The following is a 16,154-nucleotide window of genomic DNA, read 5'->3' on the forward strand; positions in this document are numbered from 1 at the left end:
AGAATGCAACTATGCAATAAAAAAAATTGTCAAGTTTTTTGAATTTTTTTCAAAATCTGAAGGCTAACCCCTACAAAATTGAGTTTTTCGATAAATGTTTTATATAATGATGTTTACACTCCTTAATGTCGTTTAAAAATTTCTAACCACATTATACATTTGTATTAATGTATGATAAACTCTCTTTCTTGGAACATAGACATCACTATAGTTTTTAAAATTTTAATTTAATAAACTTTATATACTTTTAAATCACTGGACTAAACACTATAAAATATATATTCTCTAGAGAAACGGACACAACATACATTTCAAACTTCTTTGACCATCATCATATATATCTGTTAAGGATGCAACTATGCAGTAAAAAAAATTGTCAAATTTTTTGATTTTTTTTCAAAATCTGAAGGTTAGCCCCTACAAAATTAAATTTTTCGATAAATGCTCTATATAATGAAGTTTACACTCTTTAATGTTGTTTAAAAAAGTTCTAAAAATTTCTAACCATATTATACATTTGTATTAATGTATGATAATTTCTCTTTCCTGGTACATATACATCTCAATATTTTTTAAAAATTTAATTTAATAAATTTTATACACTACTTAAATTAGTGGACTAAACACTATAAAATATATATTCTTTAGAGAAACGGACACAACATACATTTCAAACCTCTTTGACCATCATCATATGTTTGTTAAGGATAAAACTATGCAATAAAAAAGATTGTCAATTTTTTTGAATTTTTTTCAAAATCTGATGGTTAACCCCTACAAAATTGAGTTTTTCGATAAATGCTCTATATAATGATGTTTACACTTCTTAATGTTGTTTAAAAATTTCTAACCACATTATACATTGTATTAATGTATGATAAACTCTCTTTCATAGAACATATACATCACTATAGTTTTTAAAATTTAATTTATTAAATTTTATGTACTACTTAAATCAGTGGAATAAACACTATAAAAATATATATTTTCTAGGGAAACAGACACAAAATACATTTCAAACCTCTTTAACCATCATCATATGTCTGTTAAGAATGCAACTATGCAATAAAAAAAATTGTCAAATTTTTAGAATTTTTTTCAAAATCTGAAGGTTAACCTCTACAAAATTGAGTTTTCGATAAATGCTCTATATAATGAAGTTTACACTCTTTAATGTTGTTTAAAAATTTCTAACCACATTATACATCTGTATTAATGTACGATAAGCTCTTTTCCTAGTACATAGACATCTCAATATTTTTAAAAAATTTAGTTTAATAAATTTTATACATTACTTTAATTTAATGAAGATTTAATATGAACATAGATTGTTCAGATTTACTTTCACGTTAATTTTTCTCAAAATCAATAAAAATGCTTGAAAACCATTAGTTCGAATATTTTCTTTGAATCATCCTAACATAAAAAAAGATCGTTATTTTTAATCCTTGTCATTAGAGATATCAGGAAAGACGTGAATAAATCTTAGCCATAGTTAGACTTCCGAAGTATCTGGTTCTATGAGCAATTTTTAACACTATCCAGAGTTTTATAACCAAAGACGTCAGTAAAACTAAAGCAAAGGCTGCAGATCACAAAATCTGGCTAAAAAGTTGATGAACCTGTGGCACAATCACTTAGTTAAACTCACTCTACTAAGAATCCATATTTCAAGGAGGCCAAAAATCACAACAAAAGACAGATTCTCAAGCAAGTCCCAAGGGCTTCTTTAACATAATAAATAGATGCTTTTTTTTTTTGTAAAGCGAGTTGTCTACTTTTTGACAAATAAAAAAAAAACTTCTAAAATCCTAGCCTGGAGGATTGTTACAGGTTCTCTTCTTCACTACAAACTTACTTCTTGACCTTCTCCAAAAGGCTATCTACCTGATGATGTTCTTGAACTTGATTGCTCTCTAGAGAGAGCTGAGACCAGCTTCTCTTTAGTCACCTCTTCGGATTTGATCACAAACGTATGCAACACTACGTCCTGTGGAACCTCCAGTTTCGAATTAATCACTTCCACTTTAGCCTCTTCAAACGCGTGGAAGATCCTCGACGCCGGATGAGAATCCAACGCACAGTTAACCGTCACCGCCACATCTTCACCCGCCGTTTGAACGTTAACGGCCGGGCGCTCCAAGCAGATGAGAGGGTTAGAGCTATAGCCCAGCTTCTCCCTCTCAGCTTCCATAACCTTGAGCTTAGCGTAAAGCTCATTAATGTAAGAGACAGCGTCTCCCAGCAAGGAGGCTTTGTCCATCTTTGAAATGTTTGGAACAACTGATCTCAGTGCGTAGAACCTCTGGTTAAGCTTCTCACGCCGTTGCCTCTCCGCTTCCACGTGGTTCAAAGCTTCAGCTCTTCCGTTGGCAGGTCTCCTCCCTCGTTTCCTCGGTCTGTTGTCGCCGCCAGATTCATCAGCACCACCAACAAGATCAGCCCAATCAGCTCCTCCTCCTCCTCCTCCTCCTCCGTCTGAGTTATTGTCAGATGGCCTGGAACTTGCGCCGGAGAAATCAATCTGCATCTGAGCAGGAGGAAGCAGCCTGTGAGATGATGATGATTGCTGCAAAGGGAGAAACTTGAAATCTTCCCTGCTAGGAGCTTCTGGAGGGATCCAAGTAGAAGTAGACATCAGAGTGTTGTTGTTGGTAGTGATGGGATTAGAGAACATAAACCTGTTGTTGTTTCCATCTAATAATCTCTTGGGAACTCTGTTATCATCCATTTTCCTAACTGTCAGTTTCTCTCTGAACTGCCTATGCTGCTGATGCTGATGATGAAATCCAGAAGAACTGTGCAGATCCTTGCCGAATATCTTCGAGGAACTGTTATCATCATTATGATTAGCCACAACAACAGGTAATCTAACCGGAGGAGGAGGTGGAGGAGGAGGACTCGAAAACGACAAGCTAATAGACGACAATGACTCATCACTATGAGGCAAACAAGAAGTAGACCCCAACTCAACAACGCCAATATCAGTAGGAACCAAAACAACAGTCTGTATCCCCGCAGACTTAGCAAGAAACGATCTAACGCAGTAATCAGAACCGGAATTAACCAAATCCGATAACCAAACGGGCTGAGCAGAGTGGAAACACTTGCCAGGGCCACCTTGGCCGCGAGGGAAAGAGAAGTACATTGAAGCGAGAAGAAACATCTCAGTGTCCGTAACTCTATCGAGCACCAAAGCGCAGCTATCTTCTTCATCATCCAACCCACCGAACAAAGCGTGAAGCTTTTGGAGCACTCTCTTGCGCAGAGTCTGGTGAGTTTCTTCTTCTCTCCCCATGGAAAGCATCCTCATCATCTCCGACCTCTCTCCGTCTTTAGGCTCTCTGCAAGAGCCATCGCCCCAGCAGAGGACCAAATCTCCGGACTTTGACCGAGAGACCTGCCAGAAAATGGCGTAGTTCCAGGAGAAGTTGGAGGAGTTTGGGGTCTCCACGAGATCCGAGAGCTTGTTCTGGAGATTGTCGTCGCTTCCGACGGTCATCAGGAGGTTAGCGTTTGGAACGGAGTTTGAAAGCAAGTAATCGAGAGCCTTTTTGCCGAGCAGGGAAGCAACAATCGCTTTGTCATCTTCGTTCCACACGCTGCTGCTGTTATTATTATTATTATTATTATTACTACTCATCTCTCTAATTTGATAAAAAAAAAACCGAAGCTTTGTTTGATTTCAACGAGAAGAAGAAAAGCGGAGATCTTTCTCCAGGAGAAACAGAGTGTTCCTGGTCAAATCCGAGAAGAAACCAACAGGCTTTGTTGCATGGAACAACACCAGAGATCTCAGATCTTGTCCTGTTTTTTTTTTTATTTTAAACATTTAAACCAAAAACACATTAAAAAAAAAACACAATCCAAAAAAAACATAAGAAGAAGAAGAAGAATGATATATGTTATTACCAATAAATTCTGCTTCAACGAGAATTGATTTCATCAAGTTTCCTTCCTCAGCTTTCTTTCGTCGCCGTGTCCTCTTAATTGAATTCAATTCAATTCAAGCAAATAAGAGAGAGAGAGAAATAACGCATGTTCTTCCTTCTCTCTTTTTATTTTATTTTATTTTTTTACTTCTCTCTATTTAGGAAAACATGACTTTGCAACTTAACTACGGTTCCATCTTAACCACCTAGTATAGTTTTAAACTAAACCGGGTCTGGTCGAGCGAGCTACGGTTTTTGTGTCTCTGTCTCCTGTCTTTGACTGTATGAAACAAATATGTATATTCAAATAAGGGTTTTTGATTAATTGATAATCAGATCTAGCTCTCAAAACCGTATATAGATCTAAAACCTGTATCTGACACCCTTGATTAGATTCTCTATTCCAGCACATCATATCCTATTACATCTGAATGCAAAAATGGAAACACAACCCCCCAAAATTAGTAATTTTGCTTTTACATCTACTCAAAGCAAGTCCGGTGGTCAATCATCTGAAACATTGACCCAACCCTATTCACGTTATTCATACTAGGCTTTACATTTTTTTTTTTTTTTTTTTAATGTCAAACTATACGTTTTCATATAATCCATTTTTCACGTTTATATAACTACTGAGTTTAAGGTCGACTAGGCTTACGCAAGAGACGTGAACAGGCAATGCGAGCAACTACTGAGTTTTTTTTTATAACTTATAGAAAATGCGACGTTTTCTCCGTTTGAATTATTATGGAGGTCTAATACTAGTTAATTAAAAACCAATAATATGAAAAAGACAAGTCGATTTAATATAGAGGGCTTTAAAAATTCGGCAAGAGGCGTGAAAACCATGTGATATTTACGTGGATCAAGGCGATGACCAAGAATGAGAAGAACGTGAGATGCATTTAATTTTCTTGGATCTTTTATTTTCCAATATAACGCCTCCACTTTCTTTCTTTTTTCAATTTTTGCCTGCACCTCTTCGTGTATTAAATTTTTTCATCATCTCGCACAACAACAACTAAACACACACTGTAAATAGAGGTTTCACTATTGACATAAATTGTCACATTATCATCAACAACTAAACTAGGGGTCATGAAATTCTCGTATGCAAAAGCGAGTTACAACAACTTGGTTATGGAAAATGGAGTCACGAGTGGGTTATAATATATGGCGGTGGTGGGAAAAACACAGCAAAAGCGGGGACCGCGTGATTCACGTGCTTAAAGAATCCTTTAACTCAGACGCGGGTCCTACCTTCCCCTAAGTCAACAACGACAACAATCTCCGAAGTCTAAGACAGCTCATGTTGAAAATGGGCCAGTGTTACGGACGGATTTATTCAATGAGCCTATTGTTCTATTGGGTAGGATATGGGCTGAGATTGCCGTACTAGGTTAGCATTTCTTAATGACCCATCTACTCATATTTAGCATTTCAAATTATAATGGGCTGGGTCTTGCTAAAATCATATATCTATCTAATATGTATAGAACTTTCATTTTTAAATGATCAAGTTTGGTTAGACCTTTACAAGAGATTGTAAAATGTTGATTGAGATAGATGCTCTGTTGTAGATAAGGCATATTTTGAACGGCAACTATGAAATTTGTTACATATTACAGCATAGAAATTTCTGCACAGCAAACTAGAATAACGAATACTTTGTTTATATCGTCCGTTTATAGCCAACATAATCACTCTGACACTCTTCACAGCTAAATGTAATTTTATTTTTAAACTCTTCTTTTCTAGGAATCACAAATTGGCGTCCACACAATCGAGCAAGCAGATATCTATATTCACTTGTCAAAATGAAATCCGTGTTTAACTTCTACAAAAATCGTCACCTTTTTAGTAACAACCAAAACATAATCATATAAAACTACTTTGCATCACGAAAAGGAAAAAGCACCGACCAAAACTTAATGCTCATCGTAAGGAAAAGACAAAAAAAAACTTAAATCTCATCAGGCCATTAAAAACACGTCAACATACATTGTTACAATTTCAGTTACTTCGTGTTTACAAAACGAGCAAGTGTAGAAATTGGTTCAAGAAAGCACCTGAAGACAACCCGATATATCTCTAATTGGTAGTAAAGCCGCATATTATCTGATGTAAGAAGAACGAGGGTTTTGTAACTCCTCTTGCTAGCTATTTCCCAATTGATCAGAGTATATATATTATATTTTCTTCACAGTATTACATGTACGTGGATCAACTTTAAATATTTTAAGTATTTCCTTGTTTATATGTGTGATATTTATTGTTTTATTATATATATAGACGTGATGGTTTAAAAAGTTGAAGCCATATATTTCAGGTGATACTTATCAAGTGCCCTTTAGATGTTAATAGATAAATAAATCACCGTACGAAGACGTGAGTTTTCTTGTGATAGTCATATTCTTCTCGAAATCCATATATGGTTTATTCATATAAGCTTAGAGCATCATTAGTAATGGTTTCTAAATCAAATCTCTGAATAATAAATTTAATAGTATTTTAACATAAGACAGTTTAAAATTAAAACAAAAAAAATGTTAAAGTTTGCTGGATAAACACGCGTAGGAAAAAATATTTATGGGCTTCGGACTGGGATACCCCAAAAAAAAAAAAAAAAAAATTATTTCTTCAGCAAGTTGAAAAGTATCTTCTTCCCGAAACATTCCTCTGCTTTTCTATCGTTTCTCTCCTGCTTTTGATTTATATATTATTTTTTACTATCAGAAACTCTTACGAGAATAGACCATTGCAAACCTATATGTGACATGGTTTACAACTTTACTGTTATAGTCAGGGGCGGATCCAGCCACATAACTAGTATGGGGCACACATTATATAAAATGTTTAAATCAAGGAAATTTACATAAATTGTATGTTAACTATTGAAGGAAAACAAAATTTTGTCTGTGGCACTTGCCACACCTATGGCCTTCCTGCGTCCGCCCCTGGTTATAGCAGTCGTAAAAATACCATGCAGGGTATAGTTTTATTCTTTTTGAAACGTTGATTTAACAGCAAGTAAAATTGTAAAAGAAAACTTGTTAAGTAGTATTATTCTGGTTTCTGAGTGGCATAGAGCCATAGACTAGAGTTTAGACTATGGTCCCTCCGAAAATGAATTAATGCTCTCTTTTTTTTGGGATAAAAGCAACCTGTGGACCTGCGCTACCGAAAAATATGAAGTAACAGAAAATTAATAAGTTAACAATTAGGAAAGAAAAGGCTTCTTTGTAGATATATTTTCACGATAATGGCATGCATGCACAAAAAATAACACCTAATAAAGCGATTTCCATTAATAGAAATCAACATAACATGAATCACTTTTCTTTGCCGAAGTTTGTCTAAAATTTTTGGATACATTTGTATTAAACAAATGTTCACCATCATGCCCTTTCTCAAAGAAAAACAAATGTTCACTACGAAAGGTAAATTCCATGTGTATATATTTGTCAAGAGATGAGATGTAAGCTACTAAGAGCAACATTATGGGGACTTTTTAAATCCACTTCTTAGTGTATTTGAGTCGAAAAATAAATCAAAAACAATGAAAATGGTTACTAACAGGCCTTAATTAAGAAGTTTCTGTGGACTTCTTTAAGTGCCATGTGGCAGAGTTAAGAGATGAGAGGTAAAATGTTTTTGGGGTTTTTTTTCTGCTAACGAGTTATAGACATTCAGTTCATAATTTTCCGGTCCTTTTTGTTAAAGAAGACTAGAAGATATTAGATGATGATGTTAGTTAATCCTTTTCCTGCGATCAAATACTTTAGCTTTTTACGTCATCTTTATAAAATATATAACCATAATATATGCATGTTCATTAATTACGCAATATATAACCATAATATATGCATGTTCATTTGAAGAGATGGTGCTATTTATTTTTATTTTACTTGACTACAGACATACAGGACAGGGCAACAGCAACACCAGTAACTTAAGCTATTGAAAACATTTCCCCACCACTCCCGAATGCTAGGAGACATAGATTAGACATAAAAACTTTTTTTGGTTTAATTTGACATATAAACTCTTATCACTGGAGAGACATTAATAAACCATGATCATAAATTTTGTTCTTATGAGATATTTGCAATGGCGTTTACTACTAAAACTATTTATTACTGGTTGAACTTGATTCAGCTAATTATTAACCCATGGGCAGGCCAACATCCATATCTGCATATATGCGAACACAATAATCTACAACACTAGCTCTCATGCTTAGTTAATTGAATTATCTTATTAATTAAAGCTTCACTAATTTACCATATATCCAACTAAGTAATCAGCGGTATTTTTGGAAAAGGGTTTGATAATCTAATTATGGAGCTATAGCCGGAGGGTATTCATGTAAATTCGTATGGAGAAGAGTAACGCTTTTGGTTAGAACATGAGATTGGATGAGATTATAAATGTTGAACAGTGTGTGACTAACCACATAACAAACTCTTTTAGTGTTACAAGAAAGAATGAAACTATCTCCACCACAACCACCAGCACTTAATAACAACGACCCAACAGCCGCTGCTTCTGCCGTTAAATCTTGCGGCGGAGGTGGTGGAGAAACCTTCTCGACGACGAGGCATCCAGTGTACCACGGAGTTCGCAAACGCCGATGGGGAAAGTGGGTTTCCGAGATTAGAGAGCCCCGGAAAAAATCTAGGATTTGGCTCGGATCTTTTCCGGTGCCGGAGATGGCAGCTAAAGCCTACGACGTGGCCGCGCTTTGTCTGAAAGGAAGAAAAGCTCAGCTTAATTTCCCCGACGAAATCGACGATCTTCCTCGACCTTCGACATGTACGGCCAGGGATATCCAAGTCGCCGCGGCCAAAGCTGCCAACGCCGTCAAGATCACTAAAACGGGAGATGACGTGGCAGATATCGACGACGGAGATGATTTCTGGTCAGGCATAGAGCTGCCCGAGCTTATTATGACCGGAGGTGGGTGGTCACCGGAGCTTTTCGTTTCCGGAGAAGATGCCACGTGGGTGGTCGACGGTGACTCGTATCAGTATCAGTTCATGGCGTGTCTGTGAGTGTAGTTGTCTTGTCGACTGTGTCGTATTCGCTATACGTGTGCGCTGTATTGTTATTGTGTTGGATAGATCGATTTAATGCAACTATATTATATTTTTATGCATTTTTATTTTATTTGTTTCTAGTTTTATTGTTTTATATGATTAATAAATATATACCCTGTTAGGTTTGTATGATCTGGACGTATATGTATGTTATTATATACAGTTTTGATTACATAAAATTGCTTGCATGAAGGACTAAAGTTTTAGGGTTTTATTCTTGGATAAACAAACGATGTACTAAACTTTTTTTTCTTTTTTTGAAAAATTAGAGCTTGATTAGTTTTACGAAAAACTATGAACCGAAACGTAAGAATAGAAATATACATATGCGAGGAAAAGAAATTCGCTACCTAGCATAGTTTCCAATTTGGTACAATATTTCTGTCATTGTTCAAGCAATAGTGTTCAGACCATTCATTATCCATATTTGATATCAAAATTATCATTTTTAGTTACTATTGATATCTGTCGTATTTTATTTGTTTTGTTATTCCATAAAAAAAAGGGAACCGAACTACATAAATGAAGCATTGGATTCGAGATTGATTTATCGTGGTGTGGTTGGAACTATATATATTCGGGTATATACAGAAGATTTTACATATTTTAATCGTATAAAAATGTAAAATTCTATCATTTTCGTCGATATGTTATTTTGTGCGTAAATATTAAGTTTTACACTGGAAACAAGATAACAAGAACCTAAGGAACAAAGAGGATGCAAGATATATATATATATATATATATATATATATAGAGAAACGCTAATTAATTTTTTCTTTTTTGACGTCGTATAGAAACGCTAATTAATACAACCAAAATACAATTTAAGGGGTGAAGAGTATTTAATTATGTGGTGAGATGGTTAGGAGCTGATCTAGCCATCCCGGAGTATTCGATGGATGGCCTGCCTAATGGTTAGAGGATGCGATGAAGTCGTAGAGAAGATGCGAGCATTATGTTGTATCCGAAAATTAGAGATTCTTGAAAGAGCTTAGTGATGATGACTGGTGAGAGTGCTGAAGCGTTACGATCGACAACTTAAGATTTTACTTGGATCCGTTACAACTTATTATTTATCTAATTCAATAATAATCACTATTTTTTTTATAAAATAATTTTCTTCTTCTAATATCTCTTTTCGCTTTTCAATTAGGGCTTTTTCATGTAGTAGTTAGTTTCCAGTATATCACTTAACGAACAAATACACATATATAATCGATAGGTGACAAAAGAAAAAACTGAATGACCAACCGGAAGATTTGAGCATTCAATACGAGGAAAATTAAAAGGACGGGCTGTAGCCTCTTCAAGCTTCATTGGTTTTTTACCTTCACTACGACTCGGAAGCTTTATTGGTCTTTACCTTCTCAACGACGCATAAGCTTCGGAGACTTTCCCTAAGCTCTGACATAATCACATAAACAAGTAATTATATTATACCGAATACCAACTAGTTAACGTTCTGGCATGTGCATATTAGGCTGCAGTACTGTAATAGTATAATGTTCATGTAGGACACAGGACAAGACGAGAACGCGGAAATGGTACCCGCATGGTACCAAGAGCTGTCTGGCTGAGTGATATTTGATACAACACGTGTTGAATAATTAATCACGTCTAAAACGATACTCGAATTTATTGTTTCAGACAGGGATTTGGTGGACTTGAATTCAACTAGCTACACTCTGGAGCTATTTAGTGGTTTAGAAATCGACCGTATATATATATATAGCGTCCAAGAAAATCGAATATTGGTTTCTGCAAAATGGAAAAAATGTTGTTTAATTCTGAACTGTTGGACTACGAAATGATCAATAAAATATCTTTATCTTGGAAATTTATTCACACATTTGTATTACTTAAAAAAATCATTATGGGTGAATTATTTGTTGTCAAAAACAAAAAAGAAGTCCCAAAAATTGTTAGCAGAATGGATCACAATTAGTTAATTGGAGCATATATAGGCCCTGCTTTGTAATCTGAATTTGAAAAATGGTTAGAAATTATGAAAATGTACCAACATTCTTAAGCCTTCGATACATTTCCATGTTTCAATCTCTTTTCTTCTCAGTTTTGTATAAAGAGAGGGATCTAACCAAAATAACCTTCCAAAGAAGGTATACCCAAACATATATACATGAAGACAACACACATGCACACAATTTTAGAGGCAAAGCGAAAGTTCTAAGACTCTTGTAAATATCAGTGATAAAAGAAAATACATTTTGAAGATTCTAGAAGGGAAACAACCATCCAACAGTCCAACCTAAGAACAGACCAGCACCAATGAGACTAAACCCTAAAGCAAAAGCCACCATATATCTTCTACCAATCTCAACCATTTTATTCTTCTTCCCTCTCTGCTTCCTCTTCTTCAGATTCACTCCTTTGATCTGCCCTAGTTCTTCTTCCTCCTCCTTCTTCATCTGCCGATAGTTAGCTTCCATTTCAAGAAGCTTTAACCATTCTTTATAAGCCAACAAGTGACTCGCTTGTCTCAAAAAGATTGTCATCACAAGTTCTTTTTCAGCGCAAGCTTCCCTGGCCGTTTTCTCTGCTTCTCTTGCTCTCGTTTGAGAATGCCTTAATGCTTCTAAAATTTGAGCTTTGCTAAGATCATCACTCATAAGAGAAGACTTTGGACTCGTGTTCTTGCTCTCTGTGCTACCACTGCTACTCAGAGATCTCTCAAACGGTTCACCCCAAGAAACTTGTTTACACGGCGATTTCACCAGTGTTTTAAACCATTTTTCGCCACTGGTGCAGTCAATCCTCTTGTGGAGCTTCTGGGGAGGAGGAAGATCACAGTTTTGAATATTATAGTCAAGGGATCTAGTCGCCACCAAGAGAGCTAATTCGTCTTTATCCGTAGTGCTTCTCCACCACGGTGTTGCAGCTATATCTTTCTTGCTCATAAAGCTATAGTCTGCCACTTCTTGTTCTCTTATCCCAATCAAGTCGACGAATTGATGTAGTTTCTTGCATTTGGTAGCATCTTCAAAGAAAGTGTTTGCAATCTCCTCATCGAATCCAGATGATCCCTTAAGCCACCATTTGGTATCGCAAGAGAAATCTCCAAAACTTCCAGAAAAAAGCTGCCTTTTTCAGTGTTGCCCGAAGAAGAACGTTGATGATGATGACAAGAAGCTAACCTCGGAGCCATTTTAGAATCTTCATGAACAACAAAGCAACGACCTGCTGATGTTCTTTGCCACAATGCTCTTGCTTCAGCTGCTCCCATTTACTAGATCAATCACCTAAAAGTAAACTAAGAAAGCTTTAAAATAATAATAATAAGAAGACAAATATTCGATTTGTGGATTACATCCAAACTTTATATCCTTCTTCTTTCCCTAGAACCCGCAATAGAACACATAAAACAAAAGTAAAAAGGAGTTTATTCTGATTTTTCTTTTTGGGATCGCTTGCTACTTACGAGATTGCTTCTAAGCAAAATGATTAATTCATATACAAGCGACTGATTTCAAGAATTTTAATCAAACAATAACACGCAAGTCTTGCTATCACCAATTCAACTTAATATGAAATTCTGAGAAGTTTCCACAGATACAGCAACAGGAATATAAATATCATTGCATAAATCAATTAAAAAAAACAATTCAACTTGTTCTTTATAAAAGAAAAAGTCTCGGAACAAACAAAGTTAAATTTTGGAATTTCTCTGAAAATTAAAAAAAATAAGAAGCATACCTTTAAGTTGAACTCATTGCTGAAACCAAGCAGATTAACCAAAAGAACAGAGAGTTTCCAAATAAAAATAAAAAATCAGACTCGAAAAGAGAAACGTAGGAGTAAGCTTTGTATAATAGACTTTTTTTTTAAAAACCACCATTTTTTCATTAATCCGAAGATTCCATGAATAAACAAATGAATTGATCTTGCAACCGAAGCTTTTGCCTTTTCTTCTTTTCTATTTTCTCCTTCTTGCTTCCTTCGCACTCTAACCCAACCAATTTTTTACAGTTATTTTGTTCATAAAGCTTTTGAGTTACGACCTAGAGCGACACAGTTCAAATAACTTGTTGGCTTCGTAAGCATCTGGATTGACTACACGTGTTGTGTCTAGAGAGAATCGACGGTTTATACAGTGTAGACCCCACCTTGATTTAATGGATAATACCTTTTTATTTTATTTTCTTACACACAATAGACCCTTCCTTCTCTTGTTAGTCATTCACTCCTTTCGTTTTGTCGGCACTAAAGTTAGATAACAAACTAATACAGCAATTAACAATCTTTAAACACTGTAAATTAAACTATTGTGTCCCCAGTGCTTTATAGTTTATACTATTAAACGAGGGGTTTACTGAATAAAAATGCATCACCTATATTTTGCATCATGACATGTAAAATCACAGGTGGACTTCAGTTGGATACGTAAATACCATATAGTGAGCCACGTGTTCTCTATACCCCACTGGATCATTACACAGAATGAAACACATCCTCGTGTCATGGAGGATAACTCATGAGTCACATTCACACCATGCATATCTGTGCCAAACCTCAATTCCTTTCACTATTGTTTCAGGTAACTAAGAGCATCAACGTCCCAAGATCCTTAAAAGAATTTTTTGACAAAATATAGACTCCACTGACGCGTGGATCCCACAAAAATTTAAAAAATCACTTCCAGAAATCATCAAATAAAGATCGGTAATTGGGGAGTTTTGGGTTTGCATGCCCCACCGACACGTGGCGGTCCGCAATTGATTTATTTTTTTTATTTTTATTTTTTTTTAAGAAAACAAAAAAAAAAAAAAACATCGCTTATGCGATAATCATGGTCTAACATAAAAAAGCCAAATTAATTTGACTAGAAAATTTTGTTATGAATTTCGTGTCTATATATTAAAAAAGAAAACATAAAAAAGAAGAAATTCAAAGCTTCAAAGTTACTTACAAAATATCCGACAACTCCAAACCAACTCATATAAACATTTTATACATATATGTGTATCCACTTTTCTCTTGCCAGAAAAGAAATGGATCTGAGTTTGCTAAAGAACGTTACTTATCACCGTTGATCCCGAAGATGCGTACCTTGTGCATGTTAGGGAACTTGGCCACAACTAGAACCATCACAGCGAGTGTGTTGAGGAATAGCCATGGATGCCTGTAATCTGTTGTATGTGATGCTATCAAGTACCTGTTTTTTCATATATACAAATAATATATTTGATTAAGAAACCAATAACAAGAAGACCCTTAAGGGCTTATGCATTATTAGGATAAATGCAGTAACAAAGAGTTACAATTGTTAAAGATAATGCAGATTGGAAAAAAAACAAGAAGGTTTAAGGAGGGTGTTGGGACTTACAGGACAACAGGAACAACGGTAAGGAACTTGCGGTTGCGGGTAAGTTGCTGACCGTTGTCCATCTGTTCCCACCAGGTGAGACCATTGTAGACTCCTTGGTCGTCTGCAAAAGGCGTTCCTTTCATCCAGTGAAAGGAGTGATACGTTACCTGACCCACAACGAAACGCGATTCAGATTTCACATTTTACAAAAGAGTTTAAAAGAAAAAAAAAAAAAACGGATTTGGATAATCAAATACTATATTTACTAATTTACAAAGTCACCTGATAAACCAAACAGTCAGGTCATAAGGGAATAACATTTGAATGTTACTATTATTACAAATTCCAGATTCTGATACTCAAACTGATCAATGCAATAAGATTGCATCTTAGTTCGAAGCCTTATCAACTCCAAAACTTACCAGAAGGTATTGCATCTTAATTATAAGTCTGATCAAAAGGTTGCTATTAATAACCAAACCGATCAATCAGAAGCTAATGATGATGTTAATCAAAAACTTATCATCTCAACCAAACCGATACAAACAGATTCAAAGGCAGATCTCAGCAAAATCGAATACCAAAACAAAACAATTCAACAGTCAATCAACAGCTTACAACGAAGTGAGCGAGATTAACAACAGTCCAAGCCATCCCAGGGGAACAGCCCGAGACGGAGAGCACAACGAGCCATCCGAAGAAGAGGATGAGTATATAAGTCGTCCACACCCCTGGGTACATGAACCACTCCGTGTTCCTGTTCATATCCGGCGGTGGAGCCGCTTTCACGTACAGATTCGCCATCGATCCGATCTATTCCACAATAATGACGATTCGATTCGACCTCTGTTTACCAGATGAAATCGAAAACCCAGATTCACACAAAACTCTCGGCTCTCTTTTTGGGGGTGGGGAGGAAGAAGGAGAAAGGGGTCTCTTCAGATTTGTGGTCTGGTTTGGTTTAATCTGGAGGAGACGACTGCTTTTTCGCATCTACTGTTGAATCATTTTTAATTAATTAATTGTATCATTTGGATCTTTTCAGGAGCTCTCGTTATAAGAGGCCCTGGTTGATTTTTAGCCCATTGTTTTCACATCTTTATCTTGTCCTCTTTATTGGGCCCTGCAGATTTTTGTTGTTATATTCGAAAGATTGATGGTTTTTTGGTCCAGAAATATTGATGTTTTAGAATTTTAATTGATGTGTTTTACTTTAAAACTAAAACATATACTATTTAAATATAAAAATATGATTATCTGAAATTTATTAGAAAACATATAAAAATTTAAACTAAAATAAGAGAAATTTCCTAGGATAGTCTTTTAAAAAACAAATTGTCACAAAAATAGCCCTGAAAATGACCAAAATAAGTTTTACCCTAGAGTTAACCAATTTAAACTTAGGGTTTAGAGTTAAATAGTGAAGTTTTGGGGATATAATTTCAAATTAAAATTAAAATAAAAATAAAAAATAAATGTTAAAATTTTCAAAATAAAAAAAGGACTATTTTGATTTTTTTTTTTTTTTTTGAAGGTTATTTTTGTGACAAAAACTTAAAAATTGTTATTTACAAAAACTTAAAAATGGTTATTTGAGAGAATTGCCTTAAAATAAAACTAGCAAGTAAAGATAAAAATAAAAATTAATTTTTTTGTGTGAATAATCTTAATTTACATATTTAATTTTTCAATTTTGGTGACATTTACAACGAAATAAAACAGATATTTATTCATTTAGGATGTTGTCTTGTTCGAAAAAACAATCCAACCGATTAATTTTTTTGTCTTATACAATCA

At 35.0% G+C, this 16,154-nt stretch overlaps 3 protein-coding genes and 1 pseudogene across 4 annotated transcripts; 1 reads left to right on the forward strand and 3 right to left on the reverse strand.

Moving 5' to 3' along the window:
• Positions 1-1,637: 1,637 nt before the first annotated feature.
• Positions 1,638-4,127, reverse strand: LOC106402068 (transcription factor bHLH13). Of its 2 annotated transcripts, none has more exons than XM_013842712.3 (2): positions 3,913-4,127; positions 1,638-3,807 (listed from the first exon to the last, which is right to left on the reverse strand). In XM_013842712.3, the coding sequence occupies exon 2, from the start codon at positions 3,641-3,643 to the stop codon at positions 1,880-1,882; it is 1,764 nt and encodes a 587-aa protein (XP_013698166.2). In that variant the 5' UTR covers positions 3,644-3,807; positions 3,913-4,127; the 3' UTR covers positions 1,638-1,879. The 2 variants fall into 2 exon arrangements, with proteins under 2 accessions (XP_013698166.2, XP_048612595.1); XM_048756638.1 differs by having other exon boundaries at positions 1,638-3,608; positions 3,913-4,092.
• Positions 4,128-8,349: 4,222 nt separating this feature from the next.
• On the forward strand, positions 8,350-9,163 carry LOC106399307 (ethylene-responsive transcription factor ERF023). The gene has a single exon (XM_013839782.3). It carries the CDS (start codon positions 8,420-8,422, stop codon positions 8,984-8,986), a length of 567 nt encoding a protein of 188 aa, XP_013695236.1. The 5' UTR covers positions 8,350-8,419; the 3' UTR covers positions 8,987-9,163.
• Positions 9,164-11,126: 1,963 nt separating this feature from the next.
• On the reverse strand, positions 11,127-13,769 carry LOC106399967 (annotated as a pseudogene).
• A 152-nt stretch (positions 13,770-13,921) lies between these two features.
• LOC106401264 (ORM1-like protein 3) lies at positions 13,922-15,424 on the reverse strand. The gene is made up of 3 exons (XM_048756639.1): positions 14,976-15,424; positions 14,376-14,524; positions 13,922-14,204 (listed from the first exon to the last, which is right to left on the reverse strand). The coding sequence occupies exons 1-3, from the start codon at positions 15,159-15,161 to the stop codon at positions 14,066-14,068; spliced, it is 474 nt and encodes a 157-aa protein (XP_048612596.1). The 5' UTR covers positions 15,162-15,424; the 3' UTR covers positions 13,922-14,065.
• Between the last annotated feature and the right edge of the window lie 730 nt (positions 15,425-16,154).

Source organism: Brassica napus, chromosome C5, assembly GCF_020379485.1.
Source record: "Brassica napus cultivar Da-Ae chromosome C5, Da-Ae, whole genome shotgun sequence".
Taxonomy (NCBI): Eukaryota; Viridiplantae; Streptophyta; class Magnoliopsida; order Brassicales; family Brassicaceae; genus Brassica; species Brassica napus.